The sequence below is a fragment of the Podarcis liolepis genome, assembly GCF_965112155.1.
Source record: "Podarcis liolepis genome assembly, chromosome: 3".
Taxonomy (NCBI): domain Eukaryota; kingdom Metazoa; phylum Chordata; class Lepidosauria; order Squamata; family Lacertidae; genus Podarcis; species Podarcis liolepis.
The window spans coordinates 52,186,863-52,210,597 of record NC_139557.1 but is presented as its reverse complement, the minus strand read 5'-3'; the positions used below and the strand labels follow the sequence as shown (position 1 = coordinate 52,210,597).

At 45.9% G+C, this 23,735-nt stretch overlaps 1 protein-coding gene and 1 long non-coding RNA gene across 2 annotated transcripts in view; both read right to left on the bottom strand.

Annotated features, from left to right (window-relative positions):
- Positions 1-3,917, bottom strand: part of NR2E1 (nuclear receptor subfamily 2 group E member 1) — a 30,246-nt gene extending 26,329 nt beyond the window's left edge. The window contains exon 1 of the mRNA XM_083497705.1: positions 3,136-3,917. Coding sequence (XP_083353831.1) covers positions 3,136-3,160 — 25 coding nt within the window. The 5' untranslated portion in view covers positions 3,161-3,917. The remainder of the gene's footprint in view (positions 1-3,135) is intronic.
- Positions 3,918-12,750: 8,833 nt separating this feature from the next.
- LOC310704375 overlaps positions 12,751-23,735 on the bottom strand; it is a 36,426-nt gene continuing 25,441 nt past the window's right edge. The window contains exons 2-4 of the long non-coding RNA XR_014524744.1: positions 19,456-19,543; positions 13,834-14,034; positions 12,751-13,428 (exon numbers count right to left, since the gene is read on the bottom strand). This is a non-coding gene — a long non-coding RNA (uncharacterized lncRNA). The remainder of the gene's footprint in view (positions 13,429-13,833; positions 14,035-19,455; positions 19,544-23,735) is intronic.

Below are 23,735 nucleotides of genomic sequence, written 5' to 3'. Positions count from 1 at the left end.
TCAGTCTCTCAGCCCATTAATGTGTCCTCCCCCCACCTCCAGCAACCATGGCTCCTGTGCTGAGAATAAAATTCCGAAGGATGCCAGGCGAACGAGGGACCCCGTTAACTTGACACGAGGTCACCAGATAACTGATTAACCCCTGTTTAAAGGCCCCAGAAGTCTAACGGGAAAGACAAACGCGGCTCGGGCGGCGCTGGGAAACCGTTTGGAACATCCCTCGACGGGGCGTCCGGGGCGGGGGCACTTTTTTTGTGTGTGTGTGCGCGCCTCGTAATTGCTTAAAGATATATGGCAGCTTCGATTACTGTAATTACCATCAGAGGCTGTTGAAAGAAGTTAGGCTGCTTTGCGAGGACTCCTCGACGGGGTCTTGTTACCACCCAAGCAGAGAGATCACATCTGACATCACTCCAGCCTGGCGGAAGGGAAAGCGGAGCCAGCGCCAAAGGCCGGAGGAGACGCGGCCGCTTCTGCGCCACGGCTCGCCAAGGCCTGGCGAGGGGCGCCCTCCCTCCAAGGGGCGCAGGAGATCGCCCCAGTCCTCCTCAAGGCAGGGCCGAGGTCCTGCGGGAGAGTAAAGGCCAGAGGGATCAGTGGGGAGGGGTCCGCCAGGGGGGAAATGGCGAGAGAAGCCAGAGCAGAATACTGCAGAATAAATAACCAAGTTTGCGCATAACCTGAATTAGAAAATGTTCCCCAACTCATAAACAGGGGACGATCCAAATAGAGCCGAGCCGCTTAAAGTCTGTGGGTTGATTATTATTTTTTAATCCATTTGAATCCCCCCCAAACCGCAGATTGAGACCAATCACCTAAAATCAAGGCTGTCGTGCCAGAAAGCAACCTAATGTCATTCAAACCAACGGCGCTTGGTTTTTGTTTATTGATATCAGTTAGGATTGTGAACAGAGTCCGGTTTTGTTTTTTTGGTTGGAGGAAAGAACTCGCTGACCACGTAATAAAACTCTCCTAGTTGCAAAAACGTTGCGTTTGGATCATTTCTGGAGCCTTAAGGCGGATCTATGGCAAGTTAAGATGCACCGACCGGGACGGAGTTCCTCCCGAACTAATCTTCCAGCGGCGTTTATTCCGTTATGCCAAGTATATTTTGTTTTTAAGCTATCCCGGGCGGGCTGCCGCCGCGGGAGACGGGGCAGGAGAAGTCCTTCTCGCCTCCTTGAAATGAAGGAAACTTACTTCCAAGTAACATCCCGACTCCACTCTAGGGATCTCATTCCCAGGTCACAGAAATCGCATTTAGTTAAAAAGAAAAGAAAGAAAGAAAGAAAAAGTGTCCTAACACATTTCTCTCACGTACACACATCCCTTCCCGGTTCACACCACATTCTTAATTTCTCCTTAGGGATAAAGTTATCCGAAAGAACCTGTGATGGCCCTCAGTGTAAGAGGCGACAGAGGCCCAAGGAGGGGAGGTAACGGGGACACTTGGGGAGCCCATCTCCCCGAGGCAGTTTGGTTCAACCCCAGGGACTAGCGGAACAACAAGGCCAAACTCAGGGGGCTGCGGCAAAAAGCTGCACCAACTTTGAACACACGCCCACTGGATCCTGGCGACTAAATTCTAAGGTAACAGATATAAAGAATCGAGCTGTAAGACGGCAGTTCCATGCACGGTGACCTGGAGGAAGCTCCGTTGAAAGTAGAACTACTCTCGAGTAAATTATCCATAGCCTCCATAATTTCACAAAGTTGACCCGAGAATAATTTCCACCTCTCTTTAGATAACAGTCTGCACGTCCCCTGGCAAGAACAACGCGGATGTCCCGTCCCCTGACCCCTCCAAAGATTGCGGGAAAACAGACGGGAGAGGTTTGCTCTAGATGGATGCAATGGGATTTTGCTATCAGATCCATCCTGCTAAGCTCCCCGCTCCCAGCCCCACACTATATTTTGGTGATCCTCAAATGCAGAAAAAAACTTTACTTTCTCTTTTTGATGATGGTGGTGCACACACACACACAGAGAGAGAGAGAGAGAGAGAGAGAGAGAGAGAGAGAGAGAGAGAGAGAAATATCCTCTTTTATATACTTTGCTCTCTGGGAAAAAGTTTCGAAGGCGAGTCAATATCGAGCGATGCCAGATAATTCGGAATAAAGTTAGTCTGCAGTTACAGCAAGCAACACACGCGCTAGAAGAGGAGAAAGAAGAGGGTGGAGAGGAAATAAAGGGAGACGATTCTTGAGCTCAAATGTGCCCTTTTTGGGGGCAGGCATTTCTACACGCACGTGCTTTTCTCCAAAGGCATTTTTGTTGTTGCTAAAAAAAGTCACCGTGAGCCCACGCTCTCGCCCTAAAATGACCTGTTCCACTAGTCGCCTTACATCAAACTAGATCGTGTACGTTACTGACCCTATTATGCATATTACGACCAAAAAAAGAGAGGGGGGGACACCCACCCCCAAAGTCCCTTCTTGGATTTCTGGAGTCTGAAGCCAACTCCTAGCCCGAGCGGTCAATCAGACTTAAAGAAAGAAATCCCTCCGTTATGAGGTGTACCCGGATTTAGGATTAAGGGAAATGTGACTTTTAAGTTGTTTCTGCTTCTCCCTTTCGCAGGATTATTCGGTAAGGCTGGAAATGGTGTGCAAAGTATTCCCGTCAAATCCTCTTTCCAGAGAACGGCTCCCCCCCTCCTCCTCCTTGGCATTCAACTCCGAAGTTTCGGGCTGCTCTCGCTTCTCTTTCTAAAACGGATTAAGAGCAGCAGAAGGAAGTTGCGCAGGTCGATCGGCATCGCGATCTCCGCCGTGGGAAAGCGACCCGCGTGAGCAAATGTTTGACTCGATCGCGACCTACCAGCGCCCCATCCTTGCCCCCCCCCTCCCCGCGATCAGAAAGGGGAAATCTGAAGTTCATTACAGGCCCGAATCCCCATCCGGAGAAATCAACAACCTCCCAAATCCCAAAGCCACGCAGCGCGATCCTCCGCAGACTCCCTTGCGAGGAAAGCCCCTCCGCGTGGGCTCGCTCCCGGGAAGCGCGCTTTGCGGAAGATCCAGACTCGGAGCGAGAGGACACCCCCCTTCCCCGCCGCCTCAGAGGGACCCAGCCTGGCTGCGAAGCCACTCGCCCCCCCCCCGCGGGCGCCCCCCCCCGCTGCGCGTTACCCACTTGTGGATCCCGCCGGCTTGCTCATGGCGGAGTCCCTCGGGGTGGCGGCGGCGGCTCCGGCTGGGGCTTCTTTCCCGGAGGCGGCGAGCGGGCGGGCGCTGCGGCTTCTCCTCCGGCTCCCTCGGGGCAGCTGCCTCAGGGTTCCTCCCGCGGGCGAAAGCGACGCATCTCCTCCTCCTCCTCCTCGCCCGCCTCCCGCCTCCCCAAGTCACTTTCTCCGCTTCCTCAGAGGACGGTCCCGCCTGGCAGAGAGAGGGGAAACTTTTCTTTTTTTGGCGGGAGGAGCTGACGGGGCGCGGGGCGGGGGGGGGGGAGGGAGAGAGTTTGGCTTCGCTCGCTCGCTCGCTGCTTCTTTTCCAAGCGAAAGGAGACGCCGGTGGCTCCTCAGGAGGAGGAGGAGAAGTTGGTCGTCGTGGTCCCTCCGGAGGGTTCGAGGAAGGGGGCGGCGGCGGCGCAGTGGGGCTGGCGAGAAGGAGGGGGGCTCGGCATGAAGAGCCCCACGGCGAGAGGAGGACGCCGGAGCTGCGCTGCGCGGCTCAGGGCGCCGAGGCAGAGATCAGAGGCGGGCAAATAATAAGAAGGAACCGGGGGTGGCGGTGATGGGGGGGGGCAACGTCAGAAGAGGCAGGGTCTGGTTCTCAGAAAGTGAATGGCACCGAGCGGAGAGAGGGAAAAAAGTGAAAGGTTTCCAGAAGTTCACCACACGGGCTGACTTTGTGCTTTGAGCCTCCAGCCTGAAGAGCCTATCATATCCCCCGGGAGCGCTGACAGGCAGCCCGCCGGGAGGGGGGAGGGGGCTCCTCGCGCCTCCGTCCCTCCTCTTCCTCCATCTCGCCCCCCCTCCCTCCAGCCACCTTCACAGCAAGCCAGTTCTGGGCGATGTGCGTGACGTCAGCTGGGTGGGAGGGAGGGAGGGAGGGAGGGGGTGTTAAATTCTAATGCTATTAATGAACCTCCCAGCGGCTTCTGCACAGGAGTTTGGAAAAGGCGAGTCCGGAGCGTTTTTCTCTCTCTCTTGCTTCTTACCAGCCTTGGATGCAAACGCAAACAAATAAATAATAAATACATATTTTTTAAAAAGTTTTTTTTTAAAATAGGGATCTCTTCTCCTACAATCCGATTTCCCTCCCCAGCGGCGTGGTTGACTTGTTAATGGAGAGCCTGGTCAACCAGCCTCCCTCGGGACTTTCTCCAAGGAAAGCGTCCCTCCCGGCCAGGCGGGGGCGCGCTCCAGAGTCCAGGGGGCGAGAGATATACGAGGCTCGAGCCTCTTCGCCCAGGCTGGGGGCAGCAAGGGAAGCGGCGATGGGGGGGGGGATTGCTTCTAACTCTCCCCCATTCCATTTTGCTCCCGATCCCGAGAGTTCTTCCGTCCTTCCATCCTTCGCGCACTCCCTTGAAGAAAGCCACTGTAGGAAACAGAAGTGGATCTTTTTTCTTTGCTGCAGAAACGTGCGTGGTGGATCGGGCCCCACCAGCTTCTGAAGCCTGGATGATGATGCTCAGGTGGTCCTGCGGTTCCTCCTCGTCCTGCGTTTTGGGGCGGGAAAGTCCCCTCCCGGTGGTGAAGCTCGGCCTGCAGTTCGCCCTGGGCCCCAGCGCCTTGGCAGCTCCTGCTCGGGCTTCAGCGTTTGCTGCGCAGCCACGTGGGCGCTGCTGATGCTGTCGGCCTACAGGTTAAGGCTGTTGTAAGGACTGGCGAGTGATGGGGACACTTGGGAAATACCGGTAATGGTCTCCCTTTAGTCACGGCTGTGATTGGATCATCTGCCCGCCCTCGAAGTACTTCACTAGGTTACGCAGCATTCCTAAGGAACATGGAAAACTGAACCATTTGTCCGTGTAGCTCGATTTTGCCAACGCCAGGGAGCCTCTCCCAGGACTTAAGCAGGGGACCTTTCCTATGCCAAAAGCAAGTGCGCCCCCCCCCCGCCAGTGGCTTCCCCGGCTGTTCTTCAGGGGCAGGCGTTCAAAGCAGAAGTGCATGCAGGTGTGTCTGGGCATCTGTCTATATACTGGGCATCTGTCTATGTGTGCATAGCTGGTTTCCAAGACTGAAGCACGATTATGTGAACACATCCCGCTCCCACGACTGTGATCTGGTTTGCCTAGCACAGCATCCCCCTAGCTGGCCATTGGACGTGCTAGCTGGGAGTTGGAGTCCGGATCATCTGGGCTGAAGGGCAACAGGGTGAAGAAGGCCGGCTTAGAATGATAGTGATGCTGCATGCCCAAAGATCTTCCAGTCTACACACGTCCTCTTGGAGAAATTCCGCATCGCAAGCAATGCCCCCCCGCCACTTTATGACCATCAGGTCGCAGCAGTAACCGAAGAAAGGATTCTCCCACCTGCTACAAATGCTTCTTTCGTTCAAGCGACCGACCCATTAAATGGTGAACTGAGCCATCAAGATTTTGCAGCAAGCAAAATCTCCCCAAGTGACTAGTCCAGGGATAGGCAAACTCCGGCCCTCCAGATGTTTAGGACTACAATTCCCATCATCCCTAGCTAACAGGACCAGTGGTCGGGGATGATGGGAATTGTAGTCCCGAACATTTGGAGGGCCGAGGTTTGCCTACGCCTGGACTAGTCCGTATGATCTGATTAAAGTTCCCCATCTCATCCCAACCTGGAACAAGCAGCCAATCCGAAACGCGGAGTCTTCGCTCTAAACAGGTGGCCTTAATCGCGCGTCCCACCCCGCGTCCCACCCCGAGCCCCCATCTCCTGCTATGGCTGAGTTCTAATGGTAGTCATCTCTGATATCCCAGGGGGAAGACTGGACATCCCCATAGAACTGAACACCAATGGGCAACAGATCTGATCCCATTTCCACAAACCACTGTACTTGAGATTTATTTCATTTGGATGAGAAAGTTTTGTAATGTACTTGATGCAAACGTGGATATTTATCCCCCGTCTTTTATCTTTTGAACCCCAAAGGCTTATTATAATGCAACCAAAGCGAATGGTTAAAACAGTAGATTTAACAAACCATCGTAAGATACGAAATGAATTCTTATTCCAGAACACAAACCTTTCCTAGCAGGTAACCCCAGCGCCACCACGATTTCAGAAACATTGAACTAGCACCAGCCTCTTAAAGGAAGCTCCTTATCTGGGACCCCGGGATCAAGCAATTCTGCAGGATGCCCTCAGACAGTCAGTAAGTGAAAGTGGAATTCTGCTGCTTGAATCCACAGGGGACCAAAGTAGACCCTTCTCCTCAGAGGATGGGGGGCTCTTATCCAGATCTGCAGCAGTCCCTCTTTTACACACTTACACACACACTTACACACACACACACACACACACACACACACACACACACACACACCGGCTCGTCCTAAGTTGCCCCCCATCTTCTCAGCCCCCAAACGATAAAAAGGACCTAGTCAAAGAGAGCCATTATCCGAGCCCCTGATCTTTAAGAGATTACTAAACTCGAACTTTAAACCCAATCAGAGGCTCTGTCAGTAGAACAAGAGCTTATTAACCTCTCCCAGGGAAGGGGGCTGCTTTGGGGGGCTTTACATCGCTTCGATAGGGGGGTGTCCGCGCGGAAAGGAGGAGGGGAGTCTGGAGAGAGACCCTCCCGTTCAATCCCATCAGTCGATGGGGGGATGTAAAGGGTTGGCGGCATTGTTTCGCGTGCATGTCAAGGGGATGTTTTTACCCCAGGCGCCGCAGATCTTGCTGCGGATCAGCAGTCAGCACGTTTAATTAAATCGGCTACAGTTCTCTAACGACATAACGAGGAGGGGAGATCCTTTGGCTGTGAGCCTCTTTGCGGAATTGGTCATGGTGTATTTATTGCTTTCGGATTTGCAGTAAATAATCCCTTTGCTTAAAAGAGGAAATGATTTCTTTCTTTCTTTTAAAGAAGAGGGGGAAAGAAGAGATCAACTGCATAGGTGAGACGGCAGGTTATGTTTTGTTTCAGGCGCTTGCAGCAGCAAGCTTCTCCAGAATGCATGGCCTTGTTGTGGTCACCTCTGCTATGGGGCCGCCAGAATCAACCCCCTAACAAAGCAAAAGGTTATCGGGAGGGATTCTGATTCAGGTGTATGAAGCCTTATGGAACTGCACTGTGTCATCCGAGTCCACAAACCAACAGTCTGATGTGTGGGTAGAGGAACACCACTTATTGGGCTGGACCTTGCAATATGCAGGTAGAAATATGCCCTCTGCCAGCTAGCTGGCAAATCCTTGTCTGCAGAGTTGAGGCCACCTTGACATGCAGCAACATTCATCTATCAAACATCCACGGGGTGGACTCCATGCACACTGAGTCATCACTGGACTGTTTTGACTCCCCCTACCCCTTTCCACAATTATGGCTCTTTCCTACAGATTTTTGGTACTTATGTGGAGTTTGGGTTTACTCTTTTGTGTGTGTGTGGTTCCATATTGGCTACATTTGTGCAAGCAAATAAAGACTTGAACCAATAACAAAGGGAATGAGAAACAAGCAATTCAGGATTATATTTGGTGATTAAAGTTTTGGTTGATTAGAATCCATCAGAATGATTAGAATGGATCCGCAGACCTAAGCTTATGTGCTCTTTGAGCTGCATGGAATTAAGACCAAACCAAATGTTACTCCCCAATCCATGGTGCTATTGAAAATGGTAACTGCAGGTCCATGTTCCCTTTCAGCAGCATATGTAGAATTTCCCTCGAGTCCACAACTCCTTGCTTGGATCAGCAGTAGCTGTGAGATATTTACAATGCAGTCAAAAACCAACCATGCATGTTTGCTGGATAGGCACATGAGAAGAGCCGTAGCTCAGAGTGCTGTACGTAAATTTCCTAGAGAGGACTCAGAGAGACACTCCTACAGTGCCTTGTTAGGGGGAGGGACTATATATACATACATAAAATCTCTCCACCTGGCTGGGCACTTCCTCTTTGCACTTCATCTCACCAATGTAAAACATCTGGATGTCTAAGCCCCAGTAGCGTAGCGTGGGGGGTGCAGGGGGCGCAAATTACTTGCCTTGCCCTGGGTGCTGACAACCCACGCTACACCACTGCTAAGTCCCATTACTCAGACACCACTTTAAACTAGACTAAAGTATGTCTTTGTAACCTGATGATCATTTTAAGCCTGCCTGAACGAGGCTGCAGTATCTGTTACTCTTCAACAAGTATTCTAAGTGAGTAAATGTTATATTTACTGTTTACAAGACTGTGTGATGATTGCGTTAAGGGAAGAAAAGGGGAAATACCAGGAGAATCCAGTCTGCATTAAAGCATCCTTAAACTAAAAGACTAAAACTAGACTATCAAAACTTCCTTATTTTAAGCTGCAAATGGATGCACTTTGCTGAATTCACAAACGTGAGGAAGGAAGGATAATATTGAATAAATATATCCTCTCCAAGTTTCTATACACATCCCTACAGCAGCTGCATTAGTGATACAGAACAAGGACAGAGAAGTGAAAAATGTCCTGGTGTCAAGAAATAGGGTAAGTTCTGTGAGATATTATGGAGGGGAAAGGACGGGCCATTTTTGCAGCAGGATAACTTCTACTTTGGCCTCAAATTTCCATTGTAAGTACAGAATGCTTTTGGAAATGAACCCTACACCCATTCATTCATTCATTCATTCATTCTGTCGGACCAGACAGACGCTTCTTGGGAAGTCGAGTCCAAAGAATCCAAAGTGTGCAGAAGTGAGTCCCAGGTGAGCTCAGCTGCCTGACAGCAGGGCAAGCATGAGGACCGGTTGCAAAGCACTTGCTCTCTGTGAATGCATCTTCAAGGAGAGGCAAGGGGAGGAGTAATACCAGAGTCCAGGCTGCCTGCGCTAACAAAAGCTATCAGTCACCAAGCATTCTCCTGCTCCCTCCATTCAGAGATGAAGCAGTGCAGGCAATTCAGCCACAGTTCACTTGCAGCAATGAAACGCCCCATTAATCACATATATGCCTTCAGAAAAGGAAATGCCAGCCCTGGACTGGCTTGTCTGCCTCCATTGGTATCTGACCTGCCAGTACATCGGGAGACAAGTTCCCTTCTAACAGGGGTCTGCATTGACTGGTTAATTCACTTCTTCGAAGAGTATATTTATTGATTCAATGGGTGACTTCAGCCAAGGTTACTTCCAGAGAAAATGGACCTAGTGTGGGTAACAGCCTCACAGTGTTTGCTAAAAGAGGGAGAAGCCGTGCTTCACTTAGGCTGCTATCACCTTTTATTTCTTCTTTGTCCTGGCCCTGGCTCTCTGCCTTTGACAGCACAACAGCCTGACACACAGATATTATGCAGGTGAAGCTCCCTGCTCCCTGCACTGGCACAGGGACAAGGGCTGGGGGGGGGGGGAGAACTACAATCCTGCATGTCAGGCTGGTAAAGGCATGGCAAAAGACTCTGAGCGTAATTTTAGCTTCACTCAGTGGCACCTGCAGGCTAAGCAATATTTCTTAAATGTTTAAAATTTGGGCAAATTAACATTTGGGAGCATCCTTCAGCAACCCAGCTTTCAGCCAATTAATTGGTTGCAATATTACAGCATCTCCCTATGCATCAGGTTTCAAAGTTATTTAATAAATGCAATTTTAAGTTGCTTCTGTTTGGCGCAATAACCCACATGGCTAATACTCACTTATCAGGTCCGTGCAACTTTATTTAAAATATTCTCCTCTGTTCTTTCCATTATTGGTGGTCAATAATGCTCACAATACTTACAATTGCCATCTGAAACAGCAGCCAATAATCAATTAAAACTTAGCTAATAGACCCACAACAATAAAATCAGAAAAACACCCACAGCTTGTATGTATGGTCATATACCAAAGAGCCAATGAATCAGCAGGCTTTAGTCCTCATGATATCACAACTACTGTTAGATCAATGTTCCATCTTCATGGCACTGTTCTTTTACTGTGGTGTTGAAATTCATGACCAATAATATTTTAAACATTTTCTAATTCCTAAAAGTCATGTTATATGCTGACATTATGGGATCTACTAGAAGGGAACGAGGTCCACTAACAAATATTTATCTGTGATTGTTATCACCTGAATTCTTATTAACTCCCTCCAGGAAGACTGTTACATAAACAACAGCTTCAGTATGTTTGTGATCACAGAGAAGATCCATATGTATCAAGTTCCAGAAGATGATGCATGATGTGAAAATACTCTAAGCATACTAGGCATGCATGACCCAAAATTATATAAGGCAGTTATGTGCTTATAGAGTGCTCTGTATTTGTGATGCGACAGAACTCTGCATACACATCTGCTCAGCTCTCAGAAATGGAGAATACACTCTGTGGAAGATGGAAGATTCTACATCCTACCTGCCGCACAGCATCTTTCCAGGGAAAATAAGTCCTTGTTGCATATAGAAAGTACCATTTATTTGTTGAAGCCCTCATATATTCATCAATGTCTGAAATTATGTATAAGTTTCATTTAAATCCATATTCAGGATGAGGAATGAAGTGTACAATATTTCTCACTACTTAAAAAACTGGTGTACGTATGTGAGAGAGAATGACGGAGGGAGACCACAAGAGTTTTGACCATGGTCTATGGCGGCATGTCTAATTCTACATTGTATGTTTAGCATACTCATTCAAAGAACCACAGAATTGTAGAGTTGGAAGGAACCCCAAGAGGCATCTAGTCCAACCCCTTGCAATGCAAGAATCCTGCCCACAGCCTTCCCTGGGTGGGCTTGAACCACCAACCTTCTGGTTAACGGCCAGAGGCACTGATTCATCGCAGCACAGGGTATATGAGCAGAGGTTGTACTGGTATTATAACAAATCATAGCACAATTTGACATGGTAAACACATGGGTAAAGCACACATGAGATTCTAATTTATTTGCTTTAACAAGAATGCCAATGAACCAGAGTTACGTGAGGTGCATGGTGTGAAGTCATAATATCTGTTAAGCAACTGCAAGGCATCACAGCAAAGAGGTATGTGTTCTCATAAGCACTTTTCGTTCTAGGTACAGTGGTACCTCGGGTTACATATGCTTCAGGTTACATACGCTTCAGGTTACAGACTCTGCTAACCCAGAAATAGTGCTTCAGGTTAAGAACTTTGCTTCAGGATAAGAACAGAAATTGTGCTCTGGCAGCGCGGTAGCAGCTGGAGGCCCCATTAGCTAAAGTGGTGCTTCAGGTTAAGAACAGTTTCAGGTTAAGAACAGACCTCCTGAACGAATTAAGTACTTAACCCGAGGTACCACTGTATAATGGTTCATTTGTGAAGGATTATCATCATGCAGTGAAACAATATTTTGAAAGCAAAATATGATTGCAAATGCACCAAGAAGATTAGTGTGGAATCCCACTAGTACTTAACCATTTCCCCCTGTTTGTTTAAATACAGTATTGTTGCATTTAAGGCTGTTAACAGCAAGTGGTTTGAACTAGTGAATACTTGTTAAAGGCCACCTGGGGTTTTGCTCTGTATGAGACTAAAGGAACAAATCACCTCATGGATAAACAACAGGTCCTTGTCTTTCTGTTTTGTCTTTTCTGCATACGTGAAAGAAATATGCTCAACAATATGTAACCAAGGTGCCTGCTTCTTCACTAGAGGGAGGAAATGAGCTGAGCCAACACAGTCAGCAGCAAGGACCTCCTCAGAAAAGGCACCACGAGCTCAAGCACCACAGTGGATTTCATTTAGGAATAAAAAAATCCAAAACAAAAGCCACCATCTAAAACACCCTTTTGGCTAGCGTAACAAACCAGGTAAAACAACCTAAGACAGATAAAGTGAGATCTTAAACAATTAAAGCCACAAAGCCCAGCATCATAACTAAAAGCAGATCAAAATTAAAAGATCTCTAAGTCCAATTTAAAAACTAGTATAGGAGGAGACAGATGGATATCTCTCAGGAGAGAGTGTGCAAACACAAATTTACCCCCACTTGCTATTCACACATCGTACACAGTGTGCACATGTTGAAACTGAGTAACCCCTAACTTATTCACAGCCCACCTTTCCTGCACACTCAACTATTCTGACAGCCTGACTCTCTGAAACTAGGTTATAGGAGGCATCAGAATTTTGAAGCTTGACATCTATGAATTTTTTATGACAGATCAAAAGCTTTCCATTAAATTCCAGTAGCTACAAGTTTGTGAAAAGTTGTGATACTTGCTATGCAAGTTATTTCTTTACGCCTTGACCACATTTTGTGGTCTTAAAAGTTTGCTTCTCATAAAGATGACATAAAAGGTAAAGGTAAAGGTACCCCTGCCCCATGGGCCAGTCTTGACAGACTCTAGGGTTGTGCGCTCATCTCACTCTAGAGGCTGAGAGCCAGCGCTGTCCGCAGACACTTCCGGGTCACATGGCCAGTGTGACTAAGCTGCTCTGGCGAGCCAGTGCAGCACACACGGAAACGCCGTTTACCTTCCCGCTAGTAAGCAGTCCCTATTTATCTACTTGCACCCAGGGGTGCTTTCGAACTGCTAGGTTGGCAGGCGCTGGGACCGAGCAACGGGAGCGCACCCCGCCACGGGGATTCGAACCGCCGACCATGTAATCGGTAAGTCCTAGGCGCTGAGGTTTTACCCACAGCGCCACCTTAAAGATGACATAGATAAAGATGGCATTATATGAACGCTAAGAGTCAGGAAATGCTCAACGTACAAACGGGACCAACCAGTAAAACATCTGCTTCATTTAGATGGGAAATCTGTGCACTGGGGTCTTGGAATAAGTCTTTCTGTTGGGCAGTGGTGGTGAGGACTCATGCAAGGACATAATTTTATATTTGGGGTGGGTGGTGAGAAGCAATTTTTGTAGCGGGGCACAAGATTCACTGTAATGCCCAAAAGCATTGCTAGACTAAATTGCAGTCAATCAATCATAATGAATTTTAAGAACATTTGTTGTAGTCACTACTTATACTTCACAATAACCACAGATACACCTGAGAAAGAATCACATGTATCCTTAAGGCAGGAAGTATCAGGCAGTACAGCACTCTCTGAGATCTGCAGTTGGGAAAATATTTTTATTAGGACCAACCAAACAACCTTCAGAGAGCCCCAGGAAGCCATTCAAGCCAATGCCACTTCTCCACTGATCATTTGAAACCTTTCACGCCTTTATCTGGTTTTGGAGACTGTCTTAATCTGTTCCCTTCAAATGTGAGATCTCAGAGACTCGCTTTAAAATATATGAATGTTAAGTATATTTCCTACCAGACTTTTCATTTGTATAAGTCTTTGAGGCACAAAGTACAATTGCTCCCAGTTCCTCCTTTGTGGGTGGTGGAAGAGATTTGTAAAATAACTTTTAGTTCTGAAAGGAAAGAACCAGAAGTCACCCTAAAACAATTGATCTCTCTCACAATGTGTATAATTTCATATTGCAGTTGGAATTTCACCGAACTGAATGTTCCTCTGTATGATTATAAAAACATTCTTGCACATAGAGAGCAGCTAGGTCAGGGAGAAGGCTGGGAGAAGCACCTTCTCTCTGAAATTTAGCTTTTCTGTATGAAAATGATTTGTTTGTTTGTTTTTGTGTTGAAGAGCATTTAAGCACATGAGTCCCTACTTGCCATTTCAAGTACTAGGTCTCTACCATACCCTTCTGTTGCATCTTACTTGAAGTGACTTATAGCTCACAGATCTCAATATCTTTCTGCTAGCCTATGCGCATGTGTTCAGGTATGTGCTGTTCTGTATGAGCTACAAAGCTTACCAAATGGATGCTCCCACTTTCACTCCACTGTTGTTGTTGTTGTTTAGTCGTGTCTGACTCTTCGTGACCCCATGGACCAGAGCACACCAGGCACTCCTGTTTTCCATTGCCTCCCGCAATTTGGTTAAACTCATGTTAGTAGCTTCCCCTTCTCCACTGTAGCGAGTTATAGATTTTGCAAGTTTTGCTCCGTAATTCCTGCTGGGAACAAACAAGTTGCTGTATTCAGTCGCAATAGTAAAACAACAAGTCTCAAAAACATAGCAAAGGTCTATTTTCAGTTTTTCTTGTGCTGGGCAGACTCTCCTTAGCTGCATCAAGTTATGCAAAAAGGCCACCACCATGTCTGGTGTACAGTCTTGGAGGAACCTGTTTGGATCATTCTTATTGACCTCTTAGGGAAGCATTTGGAGGCTGCCAAATCTGCCTGGCCTAATGCAATGCTATGTAGTAATCATGACAATGACATGTAAAAGACTCTAAACCTCCCCCCCCCCCGGCTTTAAGAAGTCAAAGCAGCTGTACAAAGAAGCTTGCTTGCTACATCTGTCTTGAGATGAACAGAGCCGCCTCATCTATCCCACCAATCCCATTTTTAACACTACCTCAGACCATGGGCTCTTCTTAGCCTACTGCACCTGCCCAGACTAGGCCTACAAAGAGACACAGAGAGAGATGCATCTTATAAAAATAATTATTATGTGGCATTTCTTTCCTTTTTCTTTCCTTTTAAAGGTTGCTTCTGACAAATCTATCTATTTGGGGCAAATTGTCAGTGAGAAACTTCCGCTCGAACTCTTTGGGACAAAACTCGCTCTTTGAAAGGATAAATCCCATTGCATGAAGGCCCGAACAATGGCCAAATGTGTTGCTGTTGCCTTTGCTGCCACTGCTACTGCTGGGGCTGGGCCTCTGACAAAGGGCGGATTAATTGGTGCCGTGGCTGACTGGTTCGAGATGGCTCCACTCAGAGTGCGCTGCAGGGAGCCCCATTGACTGGGCCCCGAGTCCCACTTTTCACAAACTCCAAACAAAAGTCAATTTCTTTCTTATAAGGCAGGGGAGAAAGAGAGAGAGGGAGAGGGAGAGAGAGAGAAAATCACTTGGTGTTTGAGCTGGGGAAGGTGACTTGTTGGATTAGAGGACGTCATGCTCTCCCTGGCTGTCTCTCTCATGCTTTAGTGTTATGTCTCCAAGAACACAAAAGTTAAAAGAGTGAGAGAGAGAGCAAAAGCAACTCATCTATTTCGATGAATATGTGACTTTCTCTCTGTTGTGCAAGTTAAACCTGGCATCCCATCTGAAGACTACTAAAGTGAAAACAGCAGCATGAAGCTGGTAGTGTGCGTGTGTGCATTAACAGTGTGCAATCCTATACATGTATACTCAGAAGTAAGTTCTATTGAGGTTGGTGGGTTGTTCCCAAGTAAGTGTCATAGGACTGCAGAGCAAAACTTATACTAGCTATTTATTTCTATGGTGCATAAAACAGAATAGAAGTGTTTTTCTCAGAATGTAGTAACTCTACATAATGATACAGGTACCACCATCCTGCTTACAATGCCCTGTACTTTGAAAATTTGGATCTTGTATATTTTTTATTTTGCGAGGTAAACTGGGAAGCAGAAGTCAGCCAGCATGGATGCAAGTTTTACACAAACACCCCTTTGTCTTGGCACATCAGTGTAACATCAGGCACAGGGAAGACTGTTGGAGATGAAATTTCATAACTGGCACATTTCATATGCAGAGGAGAAATTTATGACTTAAACAGGAGTCAAATGGGAAGAAAGACAAAATCAAATGTGCCCAGCTCCCTGCAGATTTTGGTTTCCTGCAGTTTTTCAAGAGGCAGAGTTTAGAATAGATTTTTTTGTGTACTACTTAATTACCTCAGTCATTATGATGATTGCATAATAGTTGATTCCTCATGTCATCATCATATTCAGATCTTTTCTTTTCTTTTCTTTTTAAAAAACGCACTGTGATTCCCTGCATAACACCACACAAGAGGAAAGGACAAAAACACAGCCCATGCCAGCAGGATTTCTTGTTTCATTAGTGTAGTATAATAATAGCTGTGGTCAACCTCCTTAGCATATGACAGTATCAAACATTGCAGGAGTTACTTGGGATGCACTCTCTTGGTGGTATTTTTAAAAAGGGGAAATACGATTTTCCCATCATCCTTACAGGAATTTTCATGGTTTTTTCATCTGTTTTGGCTGAATTTGTGTGGCATCAAGGGTTGGGTGGAAGCATTAATTTAGTTCTTCTTCACTTATGCTAAAAGTCCTTAAAATATTGCTTTAGTTGTAATTATTTTGGACCTGAACTATGTTGTTATTTAAAAGAAAGAAAGGAAAACAGCTGGAAACTCAAACCGACTAAGCTAGAGGACTCCCTCTACCAGTGATCTCAGGTGGTGAGTACTGAGCCAATAACTTTGCAGCCCTAACATGTCCACTGAGAAACAAGAAGCTGGCATCAACATATTACAGATAACCTTGTGGTTTGCAGAAGTATACAAAACATTTTTTAAAGCCCTAACAGGTCAACACTATGAGAGCTGAACACATTCAGTGACCACAAAGGTTAAGTGTCTGCTGGAAAAGAAAACTTGAAGCTGAGGGGATGGGATGGAGTATCTTGAAGGAGCACATGGCTGGTGAGCTGGTTACCTAAAACCCTCATCAGGAATTCTCCTCTAAGGAGGAGTAGATGCACTGCAACCCTTTGCTGAAGGTCATACTTGTAAGAACATAAAAGAGAACCTGCTGGATCAGACCAACGGCCTATCTAGTCTAGCATCTGGTTCTCACACTGACCAAACAGGTGCCTGTGAGAAGCCTGCAATCAGGACCTGAGCACAAGAGCACTCTTCCCACTTGTGAATCCCAGCAACTGGCACTCAGAGGCTTCCCTTCTCAGACAGTGGAGGTATAACACTGGCATCATGCCTAGCAACCACCAATAGCCTTGTCCTCCATGAATTTGTCTATTTAAAGCCATCCAAGTTGGTGGCCATCACCGCCTCCTGTGGGAGGAAACTTACTATGCACCGTGTTCTTTCTTTTGTCTATTCTGAACCCTCCAACATTCAGCTTCGTTTGATGTCAATGACTTGTAGTGTTATGGGAAGGGAGAAAAACTTTCCCCTTTCCACTTTCTCTATGCCCTGGATAATTTTCATGCACTCTTATCATGATGCCTCTTCCTCACCTTTTCTCTATACTAAAGAGGCCCAACCAGCCCCATAATTATTTTGCCTCCCCTTTTCTGAACCTTTCCCAGCTCTACAAAATCCTTTTTGAGGTGAGCACAACTGTATGCAGTATTCCAAATGCAGCTGCAACATAGATTTGTTATAATGGCATTCCCATATCAATCCCTTTTTCTAATGATCCTTAGCATAGAATTTGCCTTTCTCACAGCTGCCACACACTGGGCTGAATCATCTACCGTGACCCCAAGGTCTCATACCTGGTCAGTGACCAGCAGTTCAGACCCATTGAGCATATATGTGAAATTAAGATTTTTGTTTGCCCTCCACACATCACTTTACACTTGCTTACATTGCATTGTATTTGGCATTTTACTATCCATTCTCTCAGGTGCTTTTGGAGCTCTTCACAATCACTTTTGAACCAATTCAGTATCGTAAAAAACTTGGTCACCTCACTCCTCACTATAGATTATTTATGAACATTAAAAGTACAGGTCTCATTACTGACCCTTGAGGAACCTCCACTTTCTACATCCTTCCACTGGGAGAACAGCCTCATTTATTCCTACTCTCTGCATCTTGTGATATAACCAGTTCCTGATCCACAAGAGGACCTTTCCTCTTATGACTGCTAACATTATGTTTGAGAACCAAGGTACCACTGTACTAAAAAACAGACTAGGGCTGAGTGATATCTGGTTTTCAACATCGTGATATATCAGCAGTTAAACATCATGATATTCCGATATATCCTGATGTCTGAAATTGGAGACCAGGTGTGGGGATGAAGGAAGGAGCAGCCGTGGAGATCGGATGGGTGGGGGAAGGAGACAAAGTGAAGTCACCTCCACTGCATGGTTTGAGTGGGAGGAGATGGGGATAGGGAGAGAGACAGCCAGTGGTGGCAGCCAGCGAAGATGCACTGGACACTGTGGCTGCTGCTGCTGTCCTGCTAACTGAGAAAAGCTGCTCTGCCTCAGTGCCAGGGGAAGGTAGTGCCATGGTGCCTTGAAGTGAGGGCAACCAGCTGCCTTGTTCTCCATCAGCATGAGGGGAAGGCAGCACTTCCCAATTGGCTACCTTGTTTTCCCTCAACGTGAGGGAAGGCAGCTCAGATCAGCAGTGCTATTGGCTGATGTCATCATGCAATATCGGAGGATCCTTGAAATCCACTGCCCTGCTCTCCCTTGCATGAGGAGTGATATGCTGCTGTACATTGCTGGGTCAAATCATTATTGCGATGTGATTTTGACCAATATATTGAAGAGTCACAGCGCTAAAACACACAATAAAATTTGTGATATTACCATGCAAAAATGACAAAAAAAATAGTTGGGGGGAGGCAAAGGATGGGGTCGTGGACTCTCTGGGTGCATTGTGTGGACTCCCAGGGTCCCTGGACCCCTAATTGGGAACCACTGCTTTAGTAGGTTACTGAGACAGGTCTTATCCTTGCAGCAGCCATGCATGTTCAGCTTCAGCAAAGCTTGTTCTTCTATATGGTTGGCTATTTTATATTTAATGATTCTTTCCTCCAGTTTTCCTAGGACAGAAATGAAGCTAACCAGCCTACAATTGACAATGGACGCTTTCCAGTCCTAAGCTATTTGAATACTTTACCTATTTTTTAATTTATAAAACTCTCTCTGTTTATAGAATATTAAATGTCAGGAAGGAGGGTTGTAGCCTTCCTGCTATGCTGGTTTTCTGTGTGTGGGTACCTTATTCATACCTGCACACCATGTGCTGTAAACAATTGGCTAGTTACGTTGTCATGTTCTGGACTTATGGTGTAACTTCAGGGATGATTTTCATCGGTGTAGTCTAAGCTGTTAACTAATTAAATAACCTTAGTTGCCTTTTAACTAATCCTGTAAGAGTGAAATCCTATACAAGTCTATGCAAAGGCAGACCCCACTGAATTTAATGGAATTTACTCCCAGGTAAGTAAATATAGGATTGCAGCCTAAATATATTTTCAGCTTCCCTAAACTTCCACGTGAGGATCTTTAGGTATTGAAGGAAGGATATTTGCTGGAGCTGGGTGGTGGCATTCAAATAGAATCCTTGCCTGACATGTTTCTTCTGGTCTCTTAATACTCACTGTGTGCTCAAGTCTAGATATCCTGTCCACCCATTGGTTTCTTAGCTCTCATGCCTTCCCCACCTGCCAAAGCAATCAAGACTGAACTCCTGGTTGGGATTCCATTCTTCTTTCTACACTAGCCTTCCCCAAGCTGTTGTTCTCCATATATTTTGGACTACAACTTCCATCAGCCCTGGGCAGCATGGCTGATAGACAGGAACACTGGGAATTATAGTTCACAATATCTGGGAAGGCTGCGCCAGCCCAAAGAATTAAGACAGTGTTTAGAAAGAGTGTAAGGCAGAAATACCTGCAACAAAGGGATGTGACAGACACCGCCTTCCTTCTTGGGCTGTGGATTTCAGCAGCTCTCTTTCACTTGTCTCCATGATTGGGCCCTTAGAGGACAGATGACAGCACAATGATTAACACCATTGACTCTGTCCCAACATTAATACGATTACCATTATCATTCTTCAACTAGCATAATCTATGGCTGAAGAAGGGCATGATAGCTCTGAGAACAGGCCTTATCATTTGTATCAAAGGTGGAGGAAAGATCAAGGAGAAAGAGGATGGAGAAGGAGCTGTTTGACCTCCCTGAAAGAAGGTCATTAATGATTTCTGTGAGAGCAGCTCCACTGGAGTGAAGTGTCTGAAACCAAACTGGAGAGCATCAGAGAGGAATAGAAATGAGTTCAAGAGACTGGGAGGAAATTCATCATGGAAAGACAAGAATGGCAAATAGGATGAGGAGATGAATGCAATGGCATTGGGAGAGATGGAAAAGGTTGAGAGGGTAAAACACAACAGCAGTGGCAGAAGACGTATAATGTAGTGGAGGTGGGAATATTTACAGAAAAGTGATAGACACTGTGAAATGCTTTAAATGCTTAAGTGCCAATATCATATTTATGTCAGCTCCTCATGAGCACGTCAGAAAGCATCATTATTCAGAGACTCCCGCATTACCTTTTAGGGGATCCAAAGAAGCTAGCATAACCAAAGAAGCCACAATCTGAGGGCTACATGTGCCGAATTCCTCCTATTTTCTAAAATGTCCTTTACCAAGTATGAATTTGATTAGTTAACAGAATGATTGTTTAGAGAATGAAACCACTGACAACGGTAAGATAATAAAAGAGGACCCTTGAGGCCAAGAGTTCTAAATAAAAATAAACTGCTTTTAAAGCCCAGAGAAGTGCTCTAATAGAATAATTCTCTCCTTAACTACCAAATGCAGAATACTGGGTCTATGTGTTGCTTAACAGTGCTGGTGGTGGGATATAATATCACGTACAAGGCACTGTTGATTTCAAGGTTCATAAGATCACGTTGTTATTGCTTTGCTTCTGTATACTACGTTTAAGCACAGCGATGACTGTCAAAGGTTAATTTGTGTGACCAATTGGTTCATTAACTGCCATTAAAAAGTCTTTTTGAAAACAAAACAAAACAAAATGGCTTCCATGAAACAATGTATAGAGTGAATAACGCATATCCTGTTGTCAGGATACATGTTTGAGGCGATTATCTAGATAACAGATAAAAAAAAAAATTAGGTGAAAGCAGCAGCTATATCCATGAGATATAATGCGGCAACAGATGAGGAATTCAGAGGTCTGGAGAAGACAGAGATGAGAGGTTTTGTCTGCTCTGCTTTCCCGCTGACTTCTTCACCCACTAGATAATGGAGACACCTACTACCCAAATGCTCTTGGGATGTGCCACTGGGCTTCCTCAGAGTTTCCTCACCTAGTTACTGTACGAACCTTTGTGGGAAAGGGGATCCAGCGGAGGTAGAGATGTTCCCTGGGACTTTCAAGGCTGAGCCATGGACTGCTCTTCACTGAGAAGCTATAGCAACATGGATCGTCAGATGGGGTAATGCTAAGCACTGCAGTTCCTGACAGAGACACAGTGCTGGACCTCTTCAAAGTTTCTTCAACTCGCCCCTGTAAACTGAAGACTGGGGGTGAGTTTGCTTCTTCTTTTCCTCATCCTGAAGGGCCACCATGAGTAATTATCTCAAGCTCAGGTGATTGAAACAGCAAACAAGGTCCAAAGAGCACTAGTCCCACTATGGGATTGGGACTGGATGAGTGAGCACTTTATGTGGAGTGGGAATGAGCAAGCATATTATGGGTAATTTACTGGGCACCTTGAAGCAACCCATATTTCATAACCCTGCTGACCACAAGCAGCAGAACACAGTGTGCATGAACAATCTTTTGGCCACTGGCAATCTGAGAGTTGTGTGGTAGCAGGGAGGCCATTGTAACCTGTCCAAAGTCTCTGCCTGGGACAGAAACTCACCAGCCCTGCTGAAGCTGTTTTCCCCCCTTCAATTGTTTACATATTGGAAATGGGCTTACAAATAGATGGATAAATAAAAATACAGCATGCAACTCTTCTATACTATAAAGATGATATTTTCAGTGGGAGTTAGATGTGAGTAACTATAGAGAGGGCAGCAGCCTCTTGGGCTTGCCGATTGGAAGTTTGGCAGTTCAAATCCCTGCGACGGAGTGAGCTCGCATTGCAGTTTGAAAATGTACCAGCGCAAGTAGATAAATAGGTACCGCTGTGGGGGAAGAGTAAAGGGCGTTTCCGTGTGCTCTGGCTTCCATGTTCTGTTGTGCCAGGAGCGGTTTAGTTATGCTAGCCACATGACCTGGTAAGCTGTCTGCAGACAAACACCAGCTCCCTCAGCCTGAAAAGCGAGATGAGCGCAGCAAACCCATAGTCACCTTTGATTGGACTTAACTGTTCAGTGGTCCTTTACCTTTACCTTTTAACTATAAAGACTATTATATAACAGAGCAGAATTCATCTACAAGCTTCATATTCTACTTATTAAATCAGCCTTTCTCAACCTTGGGTTCCCAGAAGTTGCTGCACTACAACTTCCAACATCCCTGACCACTGGTCCTAGCTTGGGATGATGGGAGTTGTAGTCCAACAACATCTGGGGACTCAAGGTTGGGGAAGGTTGTATTAGACACTTCATCCTAGGAGCCTAGGATAGCATACAAGGTTCATCCCAAGGTTCTGTGATGTAGGTTAGCCTGAGAGGGAATGACTAGCCAAGATCATCCAGCAAGCTCAATGGCTGAGTAGGGATTTGAGACTGAAATTCTCTGGTTCTATTTCAATGCTCAAATCACCTATACCACATTGGCTCTATTAGTCTATTAATCAACTAGACACAATGTAAATGCAACACCACAAGCTCCTGGGCCATATTTCAGCCTAATTGGTTCATTTCAAGTACGTTAAGTCCTGTAATGGTATGACGGACCTTATATTATTTAATGATTTATAATATTATTGTGGATGATTCAAGGGGGGGGCAACTGAAATGCAGATGCCGGCAAAGTACAGTTAATACATTTTACACACAGAAATTAGTCATGTAGGTCAATATATTTATACTTTTACATTTTGGTTGGATCATAATTTTTGAAGGAAAAAGATTTCCCCTTTCTACTTTCACTTCAAAAAACCGGAATCAGTTGAGATTCCATCAAAGGCAGTGGAACAAATTTAACTTTGTGGTATAATTCCACCGTGATCTTTCATAAACATTAAATTATATCCATAATTTGTAACTCTCTCTCTCTCTCTCTCTCTCTCTCTCTCTCTCTCTCTCTCTCTGTGTGTGTGTGTGTGTGTGTGCGCGCTGTTAACTCAGACTCTGCTTAACATGCCACACCACAACTGTTATACAACTGATAGCTGTTGCAGTAGCAATTTGTTCACTAAGCTGAAACCCTTTCATTGACTAACTGGAGTTCACATTCCCTCAAAGTAATTGGAAAAATGCATCTGGAGTTAGATGGACTTTGCTAATTTGTTTTATTATGCATGGAAATATTGGTATAAAAAGGTGTTTCAATTATTTTCTATGGCAGGGACCTATGTATTCTCTGTACTCACAAAGACTTTAAATGGAGTTATTTTTCCCTGCCTGTAATCATCCCCCCCACTTTTAAGTACCCTGGCAGAAAAAAAGTAAGTTTACTGCTCCTAGCACAATGGCCCTCTTCACTTTTAGGTTTGGGAGACCTGGGTGACCTACGAAAGTTAATTAGAAGGCTAACAAAGACTAAGACAGAGTAGAATACATCGCCTCTCCTCCAGCCAAAGATGTCATCCATTAATTAGGGAAATCGTTAAGGTGGCCTTTATTGAATCCATTGAAAATCGGCAGTTGGCGGTCGACAGTTTTGATCAGATTTTCTTCTCCCCAATAAAGCTGGCCTTAATGGTACGAAAAGTAGAAGGGATGAGTGTGGTGAACTAGCAAGGAGAAGGGAAGCGGGGGGGACGGACCGGGGAGGGGTGGGAAGTATGTGTTTCAGTGACATTACAGTTAAACAGCCACCAATTGTGATGGCTTTGATTCTCAGGCTACATGGCATAGTTTTTCCATGATGTAATCTTTATTGAACCTGGAATCTGAGGGGGAAGCTAGCTGTTGCCAGTCTCGCCTCTCTTGGACTTAGGGGACTCTGGATGTTGACAGCACAGCGATAAGAGGCGAAACTCACTTGCATTTTGCCATCTGAACATCATTTCTCTTAATAC